Below are 25689 nucleotides of genomic sequence, written 5' to 3'. Positions count from 1 at the left end.
GGAACAGCTACGCATAAATAACAAAATCATTGAAAATACGTTGAGTCGCATCAAACATATTGGGGAGCAGGCAACACCAACGTTGGGACAGACCAGCAGGGAATTAGTATCGATTGAGGAACCAGAGTGGTTGGACAGCAATTCGAAAAATTGATGGGTGAAGAGTTGGGAACAATGAAGACTGTAATAGCCGCCGAACTTCACAGACAGGCTCGACGCAACTATCCGTGCCGATTCGTAGATGTACGCGGACTGGATGAGACCTGGCAAGCTGATCTCGTCGATATGACCGCATACAGCTCGTGCAACAAGGGATACAAATATCTACTAACAATCATCGATATATTTTCCAAGTACGCGTGGGCTGTGCCGATAAAGTCCAAGAGTGGGAAAGATGTTAGTGCTGCCATGAAATCAGTACTGACCCAGAGTCGTATACCTACACATCTACACGTTGATCGAGGCAAAGAATTTTACAACAGCGAATTCAAAGCCCTCGTGAAGCATCACAATATCAACATGTATTCGACATTTAGCAACTTAAAGGCGTCGATATGCGAACGTTCCAATCGAACATTGAAGAATAAAATGTGGAAGCGGTTTACTCTCCAAGGATCGTACGAGTGGATTAATATTTTGGATGATTTAATGAAGTCCTACAACAACACTAAACATCGCACGATTCGGATGAAACCGGTGGATGTTAGCACGGAGAATGAAAAACAGCTGTATCGTAGCGTGTACAAGCCTCGCCAAATCAAACGAAGTGATCGAGCGCGGAAATTCAGCGTAGGCGATCGAGTTCAAATCAGCAAGTACAAGAATGTATTCGAAAAAGGCTATACACCCAATTGGACGACAGAAATATTCACCGTGAGTGAGGTGAAAAATACTAATCCACCCACCTACAAACTTACCAATTATCAAGATCATCCCATCGAGGGGGGCTTCTACGAGGAAGAGCTCGCCAAAGTGAAATATCCCGACGGCTACCTTGTGGAGAAAGTATTACGCAAACGGGGAAATCTGTTCAATGTGAAGTGGTTGGGTTTTGATAGTTTGCACAATAGTTGGATGAAGAGAACAGACATGAAACATAATTTGTATGTATTTTCCGAATTACAATAAAAGATTTTGAATATACAAATATTTCCACATTTTATCTCCTTTGTACGCACATGTACCATACTCTGTACTATGAAAATAACGACGACGACGACGACGACGGCGATTTCCATACGATTTTCCATACGATTATTACACATTTTATTTTTTGGAAAACCTTTTTTTCGTTTGCTGAAAACTTTTTTTCATTTTCTGAAAACTTTTTTTCGTTTTCTGAAAACTTTTTTCGTGGTAAACGAATAAATATAAATAATTGCATGATATAATAATAATAAATAAATAAATAATTGTTGAGCATATGAATTCGCATTTTGACATCCATTAAATATCGTGTTGATCGTGAAACGTTTTCCGCCCGATGGTGGATCGTTCGAGGCGTCAAACATCAAATATTTACATCAATTCTAGGTCTACAGTTTATCCCATAGCTATTGGGGGGCTGGGACAAACCCCCAAGGTACGGTGTCGGTCTGTCCAGGTATCAATTGCCGCTTGTCATCCTGCCAACTCAGAGCCAATTTTTTTTGTACGATCGTGCTTACTTTATGTTTTTTTCTGCGTATTGAATACTGTGGAAGAGTCAACTCTCGGTAAGCCATCGGACAGCGCTTATAATCATCAAACGTGATGCTATTTATCGATGAATTTCTTACACCCTTGGCGCGCTTACTCACTTTTACGCCACCGTCATATTTTTCCCCATCCTCACCCATCGTAGTAAATGTGTACAGCTTTGCTCACAGTCCCACAAACTCTGTCATAATTTTACCATTATTTTCATCCTTTATTAGCCCTAGTCGTTTCTTGTTTTTAAGCGGGATGCCATACACATTGTCGGGCGGATAGTCAGAGGTATCAAACATTGTATCCACATCACGTTTGATGATATCGTAGATGTTCGATACGTTAAATTGATAAATAGGGCTGTCTGTGTCGGTATACAACAATTTGACCTCGCTGTTCGAAAAGTTGGATTTCACAAAATTATAGTGAAAATCGTAAAGAATGATTTTTGACAGATCTAGAATCGATGCACCGACGTAAATAGGTTTGGTGAAGTGAACTTTGACGCGATTCATTTCAATGATGACCATATCAGCGCCAAATACGGTGCAGCTGTGAAAGTTTGCCCTGGCAATAAGCGCTCTCGCACCACCGCGTCCCTCCCATTTTGTGACCAATTTTACATCTTTATGATTTCGCACGTTCTCCATAGTCTTGCCGAACAACGCGTTATTTATGAGTTTGTAAAAGTTTTTCTCAAATTCATTCCTAGACCGCTTGCGCATGTCCGTATTGAGCGTGACGTAAGGTTCGCGCCATCGAGATTGTGCAAACTTTAAAACTCTGTGCACTTTCGTTACTTTCAATCCTAAACTCAAACACTGCTTCAAATTTCTATGGTGCAATATATACTTTGTTTTGGGGTAGAGGGTGGTCGCGAGTTTGGCGTTTTTACCACCTGGAGGAGTAAACTGCTCGGGACAAAGAGGCAAGTCTTTGTGATCCTCGTGGAGTTCTGCAGGATAGTCCAAATCTACCTCCAGAAAGTAACCGATCGGCGAATCGTCCAGATGGTTTGTTATATCGATGTGCTGATACTCTAACTCGAACGAGCCGACCGGTAAATGCACGCTCATAGCCGCTCCGTACAGGTTATTCACGTCAAAATACGTGAGATACGATTCCGCTTTGTTTGGATCAAAATCAGTTCCCATGAATCTATTATTGGCCCGAGCGTGTCGATTAGAACATTGCGCCACGGCGCCTCGAATGGCTCTTTCAATAAATAACACCATTTCAGGGTTGTCTAAAAGTTGCAAATTTACATTAGTATGCTTGAGCATCGCGTCAAAAGCGAATCCCGGTGCAGTGTAGTAGTGCAACGGATCTAAATCGTATGTTTTGAAGCAGCTAGCGCGGAAATTTTCGAAAATATCGGCAAGCAAAAGAACATCGGTCTTTAAATATAAATCTGAATAGCCTCCCAATGACTCTAAATGGAATTCCCTCCAAACAGTTTTCGCGTGCTCGTAATCGGTGTCTGAAATATTTGCATCGCAGAGGTGCGAGTAGAAATGCTTCTTTGCAGGTAATCGCGGTTCATCGAGTTTCCCCCAACAATCGACGTATTCATAGGGAAAAACACCTTTGCGGGTCATCAAACTGAACTGAGTCGGGTTATTATAAAATTTGCGTGTTATGCGTTTATCGGTATCGGTCAAATATGTGGAAAGTTTATCGATGCTGCTAGCCATAAATCGGAACGAATCGATGAATCTCAAGTGCATCATTGTTCCATCGACGCGTTTCGTGAAGGATATATATTTTCCCTTATTTATGGGTAGCAGTGTAATTTTACCGGGAAAAGTTGACCCGAGGGATTTTATTAAAAAGTGAGAATCGTAACCGGACAAATTGTGGAAAACTATTGGAATTGTGTGCGACTCTCTGAAATTCAAATTACACCGATTATGAGTAGGACCACGATATTTACCCGTGAAATGACAGTGATCGTAACACTTTTTCTCCTCAGGCGTAAACGGTTTTTCACAAATATAACAATTCTTTGCGCGCATGTGACGATCGCGTTGCACTTGGGTAAGAGACTTCATCGGAATGATGTTTCTGATGCGTGACTCTACTTGAATTTATAAATTTTTAAGCTGTTGCATAAACCAATCTATGCAATCGACACCGCGTTTACCGTGGAACCCCGATAAAGTCTCATCGTACGCGCAATGTACATAGTACGCTACACTGTGCGGGATATGCTTTTGAATTTCACAAGTCTTACGAGTTTCAAATTCATCTACAGGTTCAGGGATTGATATACATTTGAGAACGGCGTATACGACAAATGGAACGGTGCCCTTGTTTCGAAAATTGGAAAATACCAAATCTTTACACTTGGGAAACTCCATGCGTACTTTATTTAGCGTAATACAATCTTGTCGGTGATTGTCGTAGGCATGTTTCACGCTGAAGTGGCGCAAACATCTGTCACATAAAAACAGTCGACCATCATGATCAGACAATTGTTTGCTCACCAATCGGGAAAGATCTTTAATCCAAGCAAAGTGGAATCTCGGTGCAAACTCACCAGTCATATCGTCTTCCGGATTACTCTCAACCATTGGAAGATGGATCGTGTCAATGTTTACGCTATGCAAATTCTTACTCAAATAAATTGGCACGATGACGCTATTATTTCATTTTGCATGATGCGAAAAAGTTTGAGATTCTATACCGTATACATTGATGCGCAAATTATTCAATCTCTCAAGCTTTTTCACATCATGTAGAGTAGCAGGGAATTTGATACCTGTACAGTCCAACTCGGAAATATATCGATGATAACGGCTAGCCCTATCGGTGTGGGTGTTGACCGGGTGGAGAGCTGCTATGACGGACCAGAGAAAGCATTTTCCGTCCTCGTTCCTCACGTTGATCACAGCCTTTTTATGTCGAATGTCTTGGAACAGCTCGACGAATGTTGAAGCCCCCGCGGCGAGAGGCTGGTAGCGATTGATATTCACGGCGAGGTTAAGGATCTCAATCATACTCCAGCCGGAATCGCGTTGCTCGAAATCTTCCACCTTTGACTGCAGATCACCCCATGCACGTATGAAGCAACCATTTATATCGCTTGATGGGAGGAGAATCGCTACGTTGGAGGTGTTGAAACTCTTGACTTCAGTGGATATCTCTTCATGCTTGGCATTTTCGAATTTGCATGATAATATGATGTTAATCTTCACATTTCCCTCCTCGCGCAGTATCAGCTCCAACTTTTTGGTGACGACGCGCTGCACATCGTCCAGGAAGGCGTCCAAATTTTTATGATGGAGATTCGTGACAACCCCTGTTCTGATTCGGCTGGCAAAAGCGCTATCCACGTCGTCCCATTGTACACCCGCAGGAGTACCGATATTTTCACCCGTCACCACTGTGCGCTGCTGTAACTGCTTGATCTTCGTCACCCAAGATTGCAGGAGTGCGATCGTATGTTGAATCCGTATTTTCGCACCAACGGTTGTTCCTCGTTGCATGGAAATATCGCGCAGAACTTGGATATTCGCAATTCCAATATCAACCCAATGATTGATTACGGCGTCATTCTCTTCTCCGGGTGGTTGCTCTCTTAGCAAATTGTAAGTCCCCTCCATCTGCTCTGCAAGTCCCATATACGCTTCGACTGCCATGACTTTGACGGTTATAGGCAACAATTGTATGCAAGAGAAATGAAAATTATAGGCTTTTGACTTGCACGTATTGTGTAAGACTGATGAGTCTGCATCGGATGCGTTGAGCTTATATATAGGCCGATGGATCGCAAGAATTTGGGGACGGTGCGCACTGCGTTCTGCGCATATCGGAGGGAGAAATGACGTCAGAGATGCGGTGCACACTGCGTTCTGTGCATATCGGAGGGAAAAATGGCGTCAGAGATGCGGTGTGCACTGCGTTCTGTGCATATCGGAGGAAAAAATGGCGTCAGAGATGCGATGCGCACTGCGTTCTGCGCATATCGGAGGGAAAAATGACGTCAGAGATGCGATGCGCACTGCGTTCTGCGCTGTCGGAGGGAAAAATGACGTCAGAGATGCGATGCGCACTGCGTTCTGCACATCTCGGCTTGACCGGCTGGTATGTGTACACACAGTTTTGGGTTTTACGACTCTTTATAGCGAACAAGTCCGGGCCTGCACATCCCCAACCATATCAGCGTAGGGTATGCAACGAGAAAAAAATCGGCAAACGAAAAGCCGGTAGTACGCAGTGTTTGGCGTGAGAAAAATCTTGTCTTGCCGACCCTTCACCGGATGGTATGTGTACACACAATTTTGGGTTTTACGACTCTTTATAGCGAACAAGTCCGAGCCTGCACATCACCAACCATATTAGCGGAGGGTATGCAACGAGAAAAAAATCTGCAAACGAAAAGCAGGTAGCGAACAGTGTTTGGCGTGAGAAAAATCTTGTCTTGCCGACCCTTCACCGGATGGTATGTGTACACACAGTTTTGGGTTTTACGACTCTTTATAGCGAACAAGTCCGAGCCTGCACATCCCCAACCATATTAGCGTCGGGTATGCAACGAGAGAAATATCGGCAAACGAAAAGCTGGTAGTATACGATACAATAATTGTAGAAAAAAACGGGTGAATGAAACTATCGTCATAATTATAGATGTCGAAAATAGCGATGATGATGAGGATGAGGATACGGATGAGGGGAATAAACCACGCTAAATTCATAATTATTGATCACATATTTTTCACATGTAAAAATTTATAACATTAACATTTTGTGTAACGAGAATGGGTGAAAGTTATAATGATATATATTTGTAATGTATCCTATTTCTAGATTATAATTTTATCGAATAGTAAATTTTTTTAATTCTATGTATATTCTACATATAAACACGAATATAATTGTATATACTGTAATAAATTCTATTGTTATTTTGGTAAATATTGTCCATATTATCTATACACACGATTGCAACCTAGACAGTCTTTAATTAGAGGATTCGGTCCATCCACGATATTGCCATCGGGTCCTGGTGTGTAATGTACGCTACATCTGCGGAAACTTGCGATGACGTAGTCCATTTTCATATTCTCTGGTAGTTTATCCCACGCATCATTGATGGAGTTTAATGCGAACGTGCGAATAAATTCTTTTGGTAAAAAAGCTATATCCTCGGACATCATTGCACTTAAACCACCCAGTTCTGTGTACAGACAGAAGGATTTCTCGAGGGAGCTGGTACACTCCTTCGAATACCAACTCCTTAGTCGCTGCACATTTTCAAAGGCGCAATTGTATGCCAGGATGTATTCAGAGTTGTCATCATACCAAATTGAGCCTAGCGCTGTTGCTTGCTGGAGGTTATTCGCTGGAGAGTATCCATGGTTCGCGTCATGCCACGGTGCCGCTTCCATATACCTCAATTTTTCCATTGAGGGGGATATGATATGCAAATCTTCCATATTAATAATCCTCGTTGTACCATCGACGATCTCCGTCAGCCATGCTTTCTTCTCCGCCCCTTTGACGTATACGTAACACGCATTTCCAACCATTTTTCTCACAATCTTCGTCACATCCTCGTGAGATTTGTTGCCCGCATTCCATGATATTCCGTGGTGATTGCGTGTCAACCATACATTGGTAGCTCTAAATTCAAGTGGTAAGCTTGCCAAATCATAGGGCGGCTTGAAAATGATGTAATCCAGACCCGACCCGTTTACATTCATGACTGCGACTTCCTTGGGTACAAACTTCATGTTATGACCTATAAAACATTGCACGTCTAGGATCATCGCCATGTTGAGGAGTGAGAATGTTGCGCTCGATTATGTACTGACGGATGGTGTGTGGAAGACTGACTATTCCATCTCCAGCACACCCGCTTTTATCCCCTCGTGGATGAATTTTGTGGAAGTAGAGGGGGGTCGCATAGTTCATTTAAGGCGCATAACTGCATGAAAATTCAAACTTGTTGAATTCTCCACCAAGGTATTTCATTTGCCGACGATTTTCCCCCGCCATGCTACACATTTCAGTCAGCTGACTGGAATCTTCTTGTAGAACTCTTGCGATTCTCGGTGGTAAGAAGACGTTGTATTCTCCATTGATCGTCGCCAGAACACGTACCCCGAATTTTGTTTTGACCAGTCGTAACCCGATGACGTCATACACCCCCCCAATTTCGAGTTCCGACATCTTCTTGGTTGGCAGATTCTCCAGGCGGCTGATGTGGTTAACTTTTGCTAGATCCATCGCGTTTTGAGGTTATTTCACAAGCGAGAACAGTTCACAATGAGAATACGATGAGAACAGAGTGACGATCACGGTAGACGGACGCTTTATATACCACCCACCCCCACTACAATTTTTTCCATTGCACCCCCCACTACAATTTTTCAGTGGACAAGTCTCGACAGGAATTCGCACTGCGTTCTGCGCATCTCGGAAAGAAAAATAGCGTCAGAGACGACTGGGCCCAGCCTTTACCCATCCCCCCATCCCCAAATTTTTGGGTTTTATTGCTCGTTTGAAGTGACCCGCTTCCGCAGCTGCATCTTGTCTAAAAGCGTGTTGGAACAGGTTTTCACCCTCTCCCCCTCTCCACGAACCCACCTCCGCCTACGATGGATGCCCACCTAAGTATAAAAATCCACGCAAATGCCGCGAGTAAAGTAGCAATGTATAGTTTCCCAAGCATGTAATGGAAATCGGTCAACAAAAAGCAGGCGGTGCAGGTATAAAAAATCGGGGCCCCGAATACCTACGTTTATGACGTTCGGCGGAAAACAAGTCTCGACAGGAATTATTTAGTGTGTGTGTGTGTGGATGTGTTTGTGTGTGTGTGTGTGTGTGTCAAATCCCTTGAGAATAGCCATCTTGCGGCCGCGAAAATGATCAGCGCGGGGGGGGGGGGTAGCGCCGCCGATTCGGGGGGTGGAGCGAGGAGCGAGCGAGGGGGGGTAGAAGGGGGAGCGAAGGGGGAGGGGGGAGGGGGGGGGGGGTGGTCCACAACTGTCATATATACACTACTTATATACTTGAAAAAATGCAACCAACGTTCCCAGATATGTTTTTTTTTTTGGATATGAAAATAAAAGGATGATTATCAAGAATATTGTCACCAAGGTAAATAATAATATGTTATGTGATTAATATAGAAGAGTGTCAAATTGTTTTGACTCGTTTAGCTACCTCTTTTGGTTGAGTAATTTTTGATACACTTGCGGACCGGAATTCTACTTGTTTTAACCCGTCATTCCTCTGCCGACATTTTACCTATATAAAAAAGGAAACTTACTAAATTATTTACCATGTAGTCTCGTAGATTTTCAGCATGATCAATTCTCCTGCATATAATCCATTTGACATCGAAGAATATTTTAATTACTGATATGCTTTTTTCAACGATATCAAGCTTGTATAATTTCGCGCTTATCTGGAAATTAAAAACATTAATCGAATGATTTATAAATTCTAGAATTTGATTCGAAAACCCACTTTTGTGAATACATCAGTCCATATTTCTTTCAAATAAAAATACTACGCAGCTGCTACAGAGTTACTTCGTGAGCAATTTTTTTAGAAAACACTTTTTTACATTACTTGGATAGAAGCCTTTTGTTTCTGCTGTTATGAAATCAGAAATTACGTCGTCAGAAAAATGTTCTTAATTATTATGTATTCTATTCAAATAAGTATAAGCAAATTTGAGATCAAAAATGCAAAATCTTTATATTTAAACTATTTAAAAAAAAAGAAAAATTGAAATCGACAAGTACATTTATAAAATCTCATAGACTTATGAGACTTTATTCTTGTATTTCTTTTCACTTTGGTATTACAAAGCTTATTTAAATTTTGCAATTCTTGCGCTAATAACTAGCTTTTGATTTTTGAATGATATAAATCCAAAGTTTTCTCGAGTTGCAAAAATATTTCTTTGCCGCAGGCCAGTGCAGCTTGTAAATTCAGTTCAGCAGCATCTCAATAAATGAATTACACCTTCTATTTAGCTGCATACTGTCATCATTTCTTTTTGGAACATTTTAGCATTGGATTTTTTCTTACCAGGATCCCTTTTTCGTCAGCTGATTCGAAGAAAGAATCACTTTTGCCTTCAAATCGTAATGGTTTACCACCGTGAGTTTTGATCAATTCTAAGAAGGTGTAAACGTTGAATAATGTATTTCCGAAAATTTGATGTAGTAAGAATGAAAAAAAAAAATCATTCAACGATGCTTTTTAATTATTTAAAGAAGAATATTTCAGTGGAATCAAAATAAATTTAGAAAATAAAAAAAAAAGCTTCACCTAAAAGTCGAACTTGAATAATTTTTTTGCCGTTGTCAGTATCGTAATCAATGAATTGTTTCCAGCTTCGATTCTCTGTTTCGAAACCATTGACAAGTAAGATGCCTTGAGTGATAGAATGGATTGTTCACTAGTTTTTAGCTTAACAGATTTCGCATTGTAAGGCATTGGCTATGATGTAGATTCATTAATACGGTCCGTTTTATTTAGCGATGATAACTCTGAAGGGAATATATCGTCCTCCTCCTATGCATCGAAAAATATCAAACTATAATTAATATTCATAATGCCATTTATATAATAAATAATTTTACAATAATATTTAAAAATTGAATAACAATATATAGCTGTTACTCACCACAATTACTCACCACAAGTAGCGTCGGCCTGTAGCGGGATTCTGTAACTCTCTACCGACAATTATCGCTGTCGCTAGCTAGCGACAGTTGTCGCTTGCATCGACGATGCTAGCGACGTAAGGTGATTCTGTAACTTAGACGTAACGATATTCATCGATGCAAAACCAGTCACAGGCGTATCGATAAATGTCGATAGACTTTCAGCAAATTTGACAACGTCGCAGATATTATCACAAAAAATCTAGTAACTTCGGATAGATTATTTGTGAACGCAAACAAAATCTATATCTTTGCCGTGATCTTTCCTCGCGTTGTATAAAAAAACTTTTCTCCGATTAATCAAAAATGGAAAAAAATGGAACAGTGCAAGTATACTGAGCCCAAACTGTTCCAATGGTTTTAGCTACTTTGAGTACTATATAACTATATAAATGTTATAACTAACTAAACTAATTTAAAGAAAAGTCCTTATGTCCTTTGTTTGTCATCTTTAATGACTAGAATCACTCTATCCAAGTGATTGTATAAGATTCAGAAATATTTTTTTAGGTTACTTTGACTGAGCCCTCTTCATAAGTCTATTTCTCAGCATCGAAAGAGTTGATTACATATTATTATTTAATCTATTCTACGGCGAATAAAAAATAAACTTGTTACTTTTTATATTAAAAAGCTACCGAGAGATTTGATTGAATACTATTATTAAATCAACCCTTACGATATCTCATAAATGAACTTGTATATTTGAGAAGATGTTAAGAATTGAGTCAACGTAACCTTAAAAGTATGTTTGTGAATGTTATATAATTACTTGGATAATGAACACTGTTTCATGGAGAACGTTAAAACGACTATATTATTGTGCTGAAAAAAATAATTGCTTGTTAAAGTGGATCTTCATATTCACTTGCATGATAAAGTTTTCAATCCTTTTTAAATCTGAATACTATTTTGAAGGCTAAAGAAAAATTCACGCGCAACACATTGACACGTTGTTGCACCAATACTATCGTCCACTGTTTCACTGATTATCGTTACGCCTTAGCGAGACTTCCATATCCATCGCTAGCCGACCGATAATTATCGTAACCTAACGATTCGAACTAGCGACAAATATCGTTAACTGCGTCTTACAGAATCACCACTAGCGACAATTGTCAATAGGAGGCGTTAACGATAGCGATAATCGTCGCTACAGAATGACGGAATCCCGCTACTGTAAGGTGACAGAGTTGATAGTATAGATACGAGAGTTCAAACTCAAAGATAGCGGCGCTCCCTCCTAGCTGGCCCCTAGCTCTCGCTAGCTCCCCTCTCACTCCCCCGCGGCCCGCAGCGCTGCCCCATTGACCCCCTCGGCCCGCGGCGCACCCCCCTCGCTCCCACGCCCCTTTGATCATTTTCGAGGTTTGTTTCGATCAAGTCTCGACAGGAATTATTTTGTGTGTGTGTGTGTCAAATCCCATGAAAATAGGCATCTTGCGGCAAACCTCGAAAATGATCAAAGGGCGAGGGCTAGCGAGGGGGGTGCGCCGCGGGCCGATGGGGTCAATGGGTCAGCGCCGCGGATTCAGGGGGAAGCAAGAGGGGAGACCAGCCATCTTCGAGATAGAACTCTCGTATCCATACTACTAGAGTTGCTATTTCTTTTGAGGCAATCGGTGATTCTATATATAAGTAACATCACCACGTATTTGTTTTCTTTACTTTGTCAGACCGTGAGTTTGGTTCTTAAATTGATTATTTATTTTCAAGTTGAATAAACATATTATGGAATGAATGTCGAGCTGCCTCATCAATATCTTTTATAGGTAGTCGCACTTCTAGGGAAAATAAAAATGAATATCGTGTATTAATTTCATTATAGAAAAAAAAAAAAAAAAAACCAATACTGAAGTCACTAAAAATACGCCGGAGTACATGATATTTACAGATTAAAAGCTTCAAAAAATTTACTTAGTGTTATGTTTTTCATCTATAAAAATGAGCTATTAGTTCAATGTTTATTGTTCTCAGTATCGTTCAGAATTAGAATTATATGACTTCAATTTCATTGCTTCTTGTTGGAATGGTGCACTCGCTGAAAATTCCTTCACTTTCGATTCAGACAAAGGTACTGTATATTCACTGAAAATCGAGGAAATGACATTTTTACATAATTTTCTTCCTGATTTTGGTAATTCAAAATTACTTTATTATAGCGACAACCAGAAATAAATCGCACAGCTGCAAGTTGACTTATTGATAGATCCAGGAACAAAAACACTTACAACTCTTAGCTACTCCTTACACCTAAAATTAAATCAACTGTCAGAATCGTAATAATTGATTTCTGTGAAATTGAAAGTAGCAGATCTCTGACAAATAAGAAAATTTTTCAATAAATCCATTCAGTATTAATATAAAGCAATTGAAACTTTTCAAAAATCATTTAAAAATAATTCTTATGATATTTTAAAATTTCTTAAAATGATTCGTCATTTAATAAAAATAAAAAAGTATCCTCAGACCTCTGTTATTTATACCATAAAATTTACGTTATTTTACAAAATTTTTATCTTAATTTACGAATGCAATACAAAGCTTTGAGGAGTGGTTGGAAATACTGAAAAAATCATAACCACGGGTTGTTTTCTTATGGTCGCAATTATGCACCCAGCATCTAATGGTAGATGATTTTTATTTTTTTATTTTCACGTATTATAATCACGTTTCACAATTCTTTTTGATAGATATTTTAATCTGCACAATGTCCGACAGCATTCGCTAGCATGAGAAATTGAAACGATTTTTGAGGTTAACTAAAATTCACCAGTATTTTCGTTTGTAATTATTATGCTCTGTGCTACCATTCTTACGACTCAATTTCATTTATTATGTAATAAAATTTATTTATGCTGTTATAGTATGATCATGATTCGGGTATTCGAATAAGAATGTGAAAGGGGTAGTTCGTGTCAACCCGCTGATTCGAGTGGTCCATTTGATCTTGTACTATTAGCTGATCAAATGGCGATTTTGATAGCTGATCCCCATGTACAAGTTTGTTTGAAAATCGGCGAAGTCACCCTCGTGTATTACTTGTATTTCATATTAGGTATGCATATATCAACCAAAAATTTAAGGGAATAAGTATTCAATATACACTTATCTTACGTGGCCATTTCGATTTCTGCGCTCATCGACTTTGTATTAACATCGAACTACTTAACAGAATTGTAGCGCCTAAAAGAGATAAACTGGAATCTGCGTTAGAGTCTTTGCGACAGAAGGAATCAGCGTTAGCTGAGGCAAAGACTCAGTTGCAAAAATTACGTGAAGAATTGGACATATTACAACAAACTTATGATCAAAAAATGCAGGAGAAAGAAGATCTAATCACTCAGGTACTGCTTTTTACACTATTTCGCCAGGACAAGGATTGTCTTTGGAAATAATTGATTAGTAGTTTTGACATTCTTTATAGAAATATAAGTTGCAACACCATATTTTGCGAATACCAACTTGTAATTTATAGGCTGAGCTGCTGAAACTGAAACTGGAACGGGCTGCTATGCTGGTGGATGGTCTTTCTGGAGAACGTGTTCGATGGCAGGAAACAGTACTCATTCTGGAAAAATTATTTGACCGGCTTCCTGGCGATTGCCTCATATCAACGGCGTTCATATCATACTTAGGGCCATTTGTTTCTAATTATCGGGAAGATCTGGTTAACATCTGGATGAAAGAGGTAAGTTTTGGAATACTGTTTCCTAAGTTATGACATTAAAGTTTTACAGAGTTAATATATTGATCATTTTGACCAAAAACAATTAGCGCATTCAAAAAATGTGCAGCTCTAATCACGAGTTACGAGCTGTTGAAAGAAGTACATGAAAGCCTGTAGTGTTAGTTATTACGCGCGGGTTATGAAACTCATTTTCAGTAGCAAAATTACCGTACTTTTCGTAAAGTGGCATTTTGATGCTATCTCTTGGCGCTTGCATGATACACTATCGCCACAAATTTTCAAACAGCATTCTAAAGAACAATCTAATGCTACTGTTGAGCGTACGGATCACTATGAGAATGAAGCAAGCAGCCAGAGCTTGTAGTAATAGAAGCTAGCCGAGGAATAAATAGGGTATCAGGGTTCCAAAGCAAGAATGGTATATTGTGTGATAAATGCCGAAAGTGAGCGATATCAGTAGATATGCAAGGCCGGTTCTGGATAGAAACACCTTCTTTACCGACCAAGCCGACCAGTCCGCCTATATAGCCAATAGTTTGCCCCAGGCGAAAAATAATATTTTCCACGTACTTCGAATACATAACCAGGTGACGTAACCATGTGACGTTACCGGCTGATGTGCCCACGGCGGCCATTTTGAAAATAGCGGTCATTTCGACGTCGGCCATTTTGGTGGCAGCCATTTTGATTTTTTGATGGCGGCCATTTTGATTTTTTCGATGGTGGCAATTTCGATTTTTTGATGGCGACCATTTCGACGGCGGCCATTTTTGATGGCGGAAATTTTGATTTTGTGATGGCGGCAATTTTGATTTTTTGATGGCGGCCATTTTGACGGCGGCCATGATTTTTTTTTGATGGCGGCAATTTTGATTTTGTGATGGCGGCCATTTTGACGGCGGCCATGATTTTTTTGATATATAGCCAATAGTTTGCCCTAGGCGAAAAATAATATTTTCCACGTACTTCGAATACATTCTTTTACGTTAATCGACCGGATGGTGACATCGCAATTAGATAGACAGGGAATGCCGATGACGATCCATAAACTTTCACGCTAATAGTTTACCCCCAGAGCGAAAATTTCACATTCGAAAAAAATATTAATAGAATTTATTGTATCGGAATCGTCCGACGGTGAGCGGCATGCGGTCAAAGGATTTCGGTGCGACGTTGAATTCTGGAAGTTTGATGGCGACCATTTTGATTTTTTTTGATGGCGGCAATTTTGATTTTTTGATGGCGGCCATTTTGACGGCGGCCATGATTTTTTTTTGATAGCGGCAATTTTGATTTTGTGATGGCGGCCATTTTGACGGCGGCCATGATTTTTTTGATGGCGGCAATTTTGATTTTGTGATGGCGGCCATTTTGACGGCGGCCATGATTTTTTTTTGATGGCGGCAATTTTGATTTTGTGATGGCGGCCATTTTGACGGCGGCCATGATTTTTTTGATGGCGGCAATTTTGATTTTGTGATGGCGGCCATTTTGACGGCGGCCATGATTTTTTTGATATATAGCCAATAGTTTGCCCCAGGCGAAAAATAATATTTTCCACGCATAAGAATTTGGGAGAGTGATAGTGAAAGCAAACTATTGGCGTGAAAGTTTACGGATTGTCATCAACATTCCCCGATCTATCTAATTGCGACATCGCCATCCGATCAATTAACACAAAAGAGTGTATTCGAAGTACGTGGAAAATATTATTTTTCGCCTAGAGCAAACTATTAGCGTGAAAGTTTTACGAATCGCCATCAACATCCCCAGCTTTACTTAAAATTAGTACCCATAAAAGAGACCGGGTCAGCGTAGAGCGATCATTCTAGAGGAAGCTTCGCAACTCTATCTTTGTCAAGTGTGTGTGATCGAAAGAAGAAGAAACATGGATTCCGAAAAGTGTTTGAAATTATTACAAATTATGGAAACGGCGTTCAAGATTTTATCTGAAAAATCCTCACCGGCAGAAATTGCAAAATGGATTCGATTCGGAACCCAAAATACCAGGCTTTTGAATAAAATCTTACGCAACAATGCCTCAACGATCGGGGAGAAGACAAGAATTTTGACTACAATTGGAATTCTGAAATCGTTGACAGTCAAATTTCAACAATTTCAAAAAGTGGGTGACGGATTACGAAGCCGACGAAGAAGCGATCGAGTACGGTGGGAAGATTTGGAGACAGCTTTCGAGAGTCGAATTCGAACGGGAGCCATTATCAATCTGCGGCATAAAGATTTGAACAGGTTTTTGGAAGATGCGAAACACCTCGTCGTTGCAAGACTGAAGAAAATATTACGAAAAGTGGGAAGTTTAAAAGCAAACTGTGTCTTGTGTTGTAAATTCAATATAACGAAAAACGCTGAACATGTTGAGGAAATGAAATATTTTAACACCAGAAACCAAATCATCCTCCAGCCAGCTGACATACACGGGTGGTTCGAAGAGAACGTAAAGCAAAAAGTGTTGGCCAAGGTGGAAGATTTTCAAGAGAGAGACTCTGGTTGGTCGCTGACCGAAATAATCAATTTGATTGTAAATATCAACAAGTACGTGCCACTGCGAGGCGGTGTGTTCACATACACACCACTACCCAAAGATATTCAAGATAAGAAGGCTGTCGTCAACATCCGCAACGGAGACGCGTATTGCTTTCTCTGGTCGGTCACCGCAGCCCTCTTTCCAGCCAACAACAATCCCAGCGAAATCACTTCGTATCCACATTTCAGCTCAGTGCTACAATACGGAGGTTTGCATTTTCCAATGTCTTTAGACCAGATTCCAAAATTTGAGAAACTTAAAAAACTCTCAATTAACGTTTACGGTATAGATAGTGCGGAAAAACAAAAGCGTAGTGAAATTGTACCCATTTATTTGAGTCGAAACAAGTCTGATAAGCCTACAATCCATCTTTTAGTAATAGAGTCTGAAAACGACGACGATGACGATGATAGTATGGAAAATATTGAAAAGAATGTAACACATCATTTTGCATGGATTCGGAATTTATCGCGGTTGACAAGTTCCCAAATTTCCAAACGCTCGCATCAGACGTGGTTGTGCGATAGGTGTCTGTCTCATTTTAATTTCGAAAGATGTTTGATCAAGCACCGAGTTGATTGCATGAATTTGAATAAAACCAAAGTTATCTTACCAACAGAAGAGGACAAGATTCTCAAATTTAAAAATTACAAGCACAAAGAAACCGTTCCGTTCTGCGTTTACGCAAGGCTAGAATGTTAACTGCAGCCCAAACATGAAAGTTTTGGGGAAAATAGAACAATTTGTCAGAAGCATCTTCCGTATAGTATAGCTTACTATCTGCATTGTGCGTTTGACGATTCGCTTTCAAAATTCAAAATTAATCGCGGAGAAACTTGCATCCAATGGTTTGTGAACGAGTTAAAGGAATTGGCACTTTCGTTAGAGGGATATTACAAGACTGTTGTACCGATGGAACCACTAAATTTCAATCAGATCAACGAATTTGATTTATCGACAGTCTGTCATATTTGTGAAAAACCGTTTACGCCCACAGACGTGAAACATCGGGATCACTGTCATTTCACGGGAAAGTACCGTGGTGCTGCTCACCGCAACTGTAATCTAAATTACCAAAATTCGCACACCATCCCAGTGATATTCCACAATCTTTCGGGTTACGATTCGCATTTTCTGATCAAAGCCCTGGGTACGTCATTCGAAGGTACTGTTAAACTATTACCTGTCACCAAAGAAAAGTTCATTTCCTTCACTAAATTCGTTAAGGGAACGGATGTAACGTTCCGTTTCATAGATTCGTACCGTTTCATGCCTAGCAGCCTCGATAAATTATCATCGTATCTGGACGACTGCCGAAAAACAATAACACGTAAATTCTGCAGTAGCTTGAACAAATTTCGGTTATTGACTAGGAAAGGTGTCTTCTCGTACGAATACATAGACAGTTGGGAGAAGCTCGAGGAGAAACATTTACCAGCCAAAGAACAGTTTTATTCAAAATTGAACGACCGGAATATATCAGACGACGATTACGCACACGCGTGCGACGTATGGCAAACTTTTAACGTCCACACTTTGGGAGAGCATTCGGACTTGTATTTACAGACGGACGTGTTTTTACTGGCTGACGTTTTTCAAAATTTTCGACAGAATTGTTGGACGACGTACAAACTGGACCCGTTACATTACTACACAGCGCCCGGTCTGTCGTTTGATGCAATGTTAAAATGTACAGGCATCGAACTCGAGCTTCTCACCGACATAGACATGGTTATGTTTATCGAAAAAGGTATTCGTGGTGGTGTATCACAGTGTTCGAACAGATATGCAAAGGCCAACAACAGGTACATGGGAGAGGAATTCGATCCTGAGATCGAAGAATCTTATCTCATGTACTTTGACGTTAATAATTTGTACGGTGCAGCTATGAGCTTTGCTCTGCCATACAGTTCCTTGGTATGGGTATCAGGCTTCAGACAATGCGACGTTCTTACCATCTCGGACGATGCGGAGTTTGGTTACGTGCTGGAGGTAGATTTGGAATATCCTGCGGAACTGCATGAAACTCATAAGGATTTACCATTGTGTCCGGAGCACTATGTACCTCCGATTTCGACCAATAAACAGCCAAAATTGACGCCCACGCTATTTTCCAAGAAAAACTACGTTGTTCACTACAGCGTTTTGAAACAATGCTTACAATTAGGCTTAAAATTACTTCAAATTCACAGAGTTTTCAAATTCAGGCAAACCCCGTGGCTCAAAAAATATATAGATTTGAATACCGATTTGCGAAAAAAATCTGACAACGAATTTGAGAAAGATTTTTACAAGCTAATGAACAACGCAGTTTTTGGCAAAACTATGGAAAACGTGCGAAAGTACATAGATGTTCGATTGATCACCGAATGGGATAGACGGTACGGTGCGAGAGCTACCATAGCCAAGCCTAATTTTCACAGCTGCACCGTTTTCGACAAAGAGATGGTTATCGTCGAAATGAATAAGACGAAAGTCAAATTGAATAAACCATTGTATGCAGGTTTCTCCATCCTGGATCTATCTAAAACATACATCTATGATTTTCATTACAATTACATTAAGCAGAAATTTGGCAACCGATATACGAACACATGAAGGAGGACTTGCACAAATTCGACACGTCGGATTATCCTCTTGACAACGTTTACGGAATACCTTGAGCAAACAAAAAAGTTCTCGGCTTGATGAAAGACGAGAATAACGGGAAAATCATGTCGGAATTTGTAGGGTTACGAGCTAAATTGTACGCATTCCGAGTCTTGGGAGATGAAAAAGACAACAAACGTGCCAAAGGTGTTAGAGGATCAGCGTCAAGAAAAATAACCTTCAACGATTATTTGGACTGTGCGTTGAAACGTGAAAATCTATCCTCAAATCAGCATTTGATCATGAGTCGAAAGCACGAGGTATACACCGTAGAACAGCAGAAAGTAGCACTGAGCTAGAATGACGACAAGCGGATCGTGTTTCAAAACACGGCCGATACGCTTCCGTGGGGTTACAAGCCTGCACCGTGGCTTTATAAATTACCGTAATCTGTGTAGGACTTAATTTATAACTGTACCATCATGTATTATTATGTAGAGCTTAATTTTTACAACTGTACCATAATGTACAAAATATTATTATGTAGGATGGTTAATAAGAAAGCTCCGAAGTGTAAAAAAAATTTGTACAACGGTGCATATGTCTGTTGATTGTCTAAAAAACAAAGATGCATACTTGTCATGTATCGGGTATAAAATAAAGAGACACACATGTTTTTACAAAAAAATTCATTTATTCAAAAGTTACATGTCCGATTCGTTTATCCAACTGTTGTGTGTATAGTCAAAACCTAACCGTTCAACGTATATTTTTCTTCCACGCTTCTTGAGCACCTTCTCCACCAGATAGATATCCGGATGCTTAACCTTGAGGAGCTCTTGTTCGTAGAAACCACGAGCGATGGGTTGATCTCGGTAGTCTTTGAGCTTGTACGTCACAGGATGAGTATTTTCCACTCGACTTATCGTGAATATTTCAGTCGTCCAATTGGGAGTGTAACCTTTCTCGAAGACATTTTTGAATTTGCTGATTCGAACTTTGTCGCCAGATTTGAATTTTACCGATATGGTAGGTATCGCTCGAAGCCGAAGCCCTCCGTACGCCTGACGTAAAAACAGCCTCTCGTTTGCAACGGTGACATCCGACGGTTTCATTCTTATGGTTCGGTGTTTGGTGTTGTTGTAAGCCCAAACCAAATCAGATAAGATATCGAGCCACTTGTAGCTTCCTTGCATGCTGAACCGTGTCCACATTTTACCTTTCAGCGTGCGATTGAAACGTTCACAGATCGAAGCCTTCAAATTACTGTACGTGGAGTAAAGTTTGATTCCGTAGCGTGTCATAAGCGATTCGAATTTCGAGTTGTAAAATTCCGTTCCTCTGTCGACGTGTAAATTTTTCGGCACCCGTCCTTCGACAAGCACAGATTCCATTGCCTTCGTAACATCATCTCCAGACTTGCTCTTTATCGGCATAGTCCACGCATACTTTGAAAAGATATCAATGACTGTGAGCATGTACTTGTAACCTTTGTTTTGTCCAGCGTACGACGTCATATCAACAAGATCCGCCTACCAGGTCTCGTCGATGCCGCGCACGTCTACACGTCGACGTGGGTAATTCCGGCGTGCAGGTTTATGCAGTTCTGTCACCAGTGCTTGCCTTTTCTCGTTCATATTGCAACGCTATTAGTCTGGTGTCCAATTTGGGAATGATTTCCGCGTTTCGAGTCGACAAGTCTCTGTCTGTTTTAAAGTCTGCGTAGAAGGTATCCAAGGCTTTCTCCGTGGTGATCTCCAACGCTTTGATCATTTGATCGAGGTTGTCGATTTGTTTTTGCAGCACGCTGAATTTTCGTCTCAAGATTTTTAAAGTTACAGCATTGTTCGGTGCTGTGGGTTCTGCGACGTTGCTTAGTCTCTTGTTCCGTATATCGTAATGCCCATCCGCTGTTATTTGATACCCGACACCCGGAGGACCGCGAGTGCTCGCAGCTGTGTTTTCATTCAGCTGACGTCCAAACACGTCGACGCTCATCTCGTAAATGATTGCAGAGTCGACGAGAATTGGCTAATAAATGATTCCGGCTTCCCGCAATTCTTCCAGAATCGATATAATTTCATTGTTGTGACTTGTATTCCCAGCTGCTTGAGATGCCAGGAGTAAACGAAGACGTTCCACCAGCTCGTTAGCGTCGTCCCAGAAAATATAATCTGTTTTACCACCTTGTCGAGTAACCCAAGCCTGAGGTAGCAGAACACCTCTGCCCGTACGCTTCGACATCTGTGACAACGGTGATACGTCTTTGCCTGACGTAGAAATATTCAGCAGCTCAGCAATTAAATGTTTGAATTTGGCGCTCTGAGCGTTTCGGATAGGCTCGGTGGCGCTATAGTACTTTCTGTGAGCATTTGTTGCGAGAAGGATATTTCTGTAATTCTCCCTGTCGTTGCGGGTAACGTGAGCGCTGTTGGGCATCTTTTTAAACAGCAGCTCCAGCAGTCCTTGAGTTTTCGAATAGAGCGTGCCGCCTATGCGAACGGAATCGCACTCGAAGCTTATCGGTGAGTCACCAACCATCAGCCCGGCAGTAGAAAGACTCCGTACCCCGTACACGGTATCCAACTCGTGCTATCTTTGTTTATCGTTGAGCATCTCAAGATATCCATCCTCTGATCTCACCGACGATTCCGTGACGGTTTGATCCTCTTCCTCTGCAGTTGCAAAAGAATCTTCCATTTCGTTCTTCGGCTCATCCTTCGTTTCAGTTTTGAATTCTTCCTTTACCTCTTCCTTGACAAGTTTCGTGCCTCGAGAAACATTGACTAATTCCTGCAGCGGGGTTACCACAGGTTTGAAGACATCCTTCATTGTTTCCTGCAGCGACTCTTTTCCCGTCTTGAGGATTCTGTGCTTACGACGAATCGCATTACTCGCTCCAGCGATACGATGCAAGACTTCTTTTTCCTTACGAATTTCCTGCATGTTGACACAACTAGTTCTGGAAAGCTACTGTTCCGTCGTCTTCGAAGATCGTGTATTTTATTCTTTTGTCATGTTTATGAAATTGTCAAAACCTCTCCTATACCGACCATTACCGAGCTCTGTATCCTTGTCGATCACTACGAAGCCATATTTGTCACCGTTACAGCACGCCGCACACAAGTCTTTAAACTCTACGTACGACATATCGGTGTTTACTTGATCGTTGTACACATATCTCAGATTCATCTCGTCTTGTTTGAATAGGACCAGCAAGTTGGTGTTGTCGCGCACGAGATGCTTAGGGATTCAAGCGTACGTCTGACAGAGATAGAAACAGTCTACGTCGTGATGTCTACCCATACAAAAGTACGCGTGTATGTTATCCTGCTTCTCGCACGCTACGTCATGGAATATCATGATCGAGTTAGGTTGCGTCTTGTTCTGTGCAATGACGTGCTCATGCTCGTTAAAGGGGTAATACTCAACACCGTCGACATTTTCGAGCACTTGACTCAGAAACTTGTATTTCGGCTGATTGAGAGATTTTGAGTAAACGTACAGGTTTTCGAACCTCAAACCGTTCGGATGCGTTATAAGCGCAAATAATGCGTTGGTTTTGCCACAGTTGGATAGTCCGCAGAATACTGCACGTACACTACTCGGCAACAATTCGCCATGACGTTTTTTCCGTTTTGTACTCTGCTGCGTAAATTTGTCAAAATTCATCACGGGCAGCTTGGCCGATTGTGTCTCGAACCTCATCTCAAACGTGACTGGCTGGATTTTTCCATAAATGCATCGTTTATAACAACTTTTTCTCAGTCGCGGAGCGGACATGATTGTGCACACACGTGATCGTAAGCGATCGTCAAAAAAGCGATCAAGTGGGAAAGGTTTGGTAAATAGCATTATCAACAAACTTCCGATCGAGTTGCATATTCCCGGTTACCAGTACTGCGGTCCTGGCACCAAGTTGTCGAAAAGACTCGCAAGAGGCGATTCCGGTATCAATCCTCTCGATGCAGCGTGTAAGGAACACGATATAGCGTATTCGAAAAATCGTAAGGACCTTGAAGCTAGAAGCGTTGCGGATAAAATATTAGCCGAAAAAGCCTGGAAACGGGTTCTCGCAAAGGACGCAAATTTCGGTGAGAAGGCAGCCGCTTGGGCTGTAGTTAACACGATGAAGGTGAAAACAAAGTTAGGCATGGGGTGTCGAAAATCTAAGAACGTTTCCTTGAACAAAATCATACGAGCGGCAAAACAGTCTATGATTCCAAGCTATGACGCGAAAACGAGCATCAAGTCTGCACTCAAAGGTGCTCGAGAAGCTGTGAAAAAAGAAGGTGGTAAACATAAAGTTCGATCACCGCGCGTTCTACCGGTACCCTCAAAAGTTGGCGGATTTCTACCTTTTCTCATACCTATTTTTGCCAGTCTCAGCGCTACGGGTGCGTTAGCGGGAGGTGCTGCGGGTATAGCAAAGGCTGTAAACGATACGAGCGCGGCTAAACGAGAATTGGAGGAAAGCAAACGGCATATCAAAACGATGGAAGCGATCGCCTTAGGTAAAGGTCTCCATCTCAAACCTTGCAAAAAGGGTTTCAGTCTTCATCTTTCAAAAAACTGAATGTCAAGCTACCACGCCGAGTGTTGACCAACTGGGATTTGCTGAAGTATGCAAAAATCATGAAAATTCCATACTTCCGAGGTGTCTTTATGCGCAACGAAATGCCCAAAACCGGGCCGCGTAAAAACGAAACAGCTGTAGTTAATCTCGACAGTAAAGATGGTCCTGGGACACACTGGGTTGCGTATAAGAAACGCGGCAGCGATGTAGTTTACTTCGACAGTTTCGGTCATCTTCAACCGCCGTTAGACCTCGTAAAATATCTCGGTGTATGTAACGTTAAGTACAACGACGAAAGGTATCAAGATTACGGTACATTCGATTGCGGACACTTGTGTCTGAAATTTCTAAGCGATAATCTATATAAACATGACACGTAATTTAATAACGTCAGTCGAGCACTCGCAGTCATCGATGATTCGTTCACATTAACGATATCGGGAACGTCGTCGATTCTCGAAGCGCAATATTTTCCTCCGATCGAACTTGCTCTGAACAAAAATGATGTTCTCGGTCTCGTTGAACTGTTAACCTTCAATTCCATTCCCAACGTCGATGTCGGTCGCAATAAAATTTACGTAGCTGACAAGGTGGTCACTATATCCACTGGCAGCTACGAAATTGAGGATATTGAAAAGTATGTTCAAGACGCGTTAAAAAATACCGACATTGAAATCAGCATAAAGCCTAACAATAATACGTTACGCAGCGAAATCAAATGTAACCATATCGTAAATTTGGAACCTGAGGATTCTATTGGTCAGCTTCTCGGATTGACACCGCGCGTATTGGCAGCTAACCAAACTCACCATTCAGATATGCCTGCAACTATTCTCAAGGTCAACGCGTTGCAAGTCGAATGCAGCATTACAACGGGTGCCTACGTCAATGGACATAAAGTGCATACTATTCACGAATTTTTCCCCATCGTTCGACCGGGATATAAGATCGTGGAAGTACCGTCGCACGTCATTTACCTTCCGATCACCGTCAAGACCATAGATCACGTACAGCTTCGGTTAGTCGATCAAGACGGAGATCTGGTTAATTTTCGCGGAGAAGTTATAACTGTGAGACTGCACATCAAATCGCAATAAAAGATGGGTATTGTATATAACAGATTAGCCAAAAAGAGTTATATCAGTAAATCAGCATGTCCCGATCAAGTCAGTCATCGATCGATTCCCAAACCGCTAACACGTCAAAACGTGGAATTCCTGATAGCTCTGGGTCTAAAGCTGACACCTTTTGGAAAAGGAATTTCCGACAAATAAAACTGCGATTCTGCTGTTTCGTTGTATGCTACGTATCATGGAGGAGGAAATCTTGAGCATTCAAACACCTGTCGTCTTTGACGAATCAATCGCACACCAAGAAATACACGCACACAAACCATACGCATCGTCAACTTTCAACAACAGCGATGAGATTCGAATCACCGTTCAGCATCAGGATTTATGCGTATTACCGTGCAAGAGTTCGCTGCATATCTCTGGAAAATTGCTCAAATCGGACGGCACCGCAGCAGCGATCACAACTTTGGTCAATAACGCCATCTGCCATTTGTTCGAAGATGTACGGTACGAACTCAACGCCGTAGAGATTGATAAATGTAAAAACGTTGGTCTGACCAGCCTGCTGAAAGGTTTCGCTTCGCTCAACCCTGGTCAAAGTTGGCTTATGGAAAATGCTGGATGGCTCGATGTTCAGGAAACGAAAAAATTAACTGATGCCGATAGTAACTCTGACGTAGTTATTCCCTTGAGCATGATATTGGGCTTCGCTGAAGACTATCGCAAGATCGTCGTTAACGCGAAACACGAGCTGATTCTTACAAGATCAAAAAGTGATTTGAATGCCATCGTTCAAAATCAAGACGAAGACTTTAGAATCGTGATCGATCAGGTGGAAT

At 41.1% G+C, this 25689-nt stretch overlaps 1 protein-coding gene across 1 annotated transcript in view; it reads left to right on the top strand.

Moving 5' to 3' along the window:
- kl-2 (dynein heavy chain 2, axonemal kl-2) overlaps nucleotides 1-25689 on the top strand; it is a 1019064-nt gene that overhangs the window by 894681 nt on the left and 98694 nt on the right. The window contains exons 53-54 of the mRNA XM_069137782.1: nucleotides 13552-13723; nucleotides 13855-14067. Coding sequence (XP_068993883.1) covers nucleotides 13552-13723; nucleotides 13855-14067 — 385 coding nt within the window. The remainder of the gene's footprint in view (nucleotides 1-13551; nucleotides 13724-13854; nucleotides 14068-25689) is intronic.

This window comes from Neodiprion pinetum, chromosome 7 (assembly GCF_021155775.2).
Source record: "Neodiprion pinetum isolate iyNeoPine1 chromosome 7, iyNeoPine1.2, whole genome shotgun sequence".
Lineage (NCBI taxonomy): Eukaryota > Metazoa > Arthropoda > Insecta > Hymenoptera > Diprionidae > Neodiprion > Neodiprion pinetum.
The sequence above is the reverse complement of the archived record's forward strand: the minus strand, read 5'-3'. Positions and strand labels throughout refer to the sequence as shown.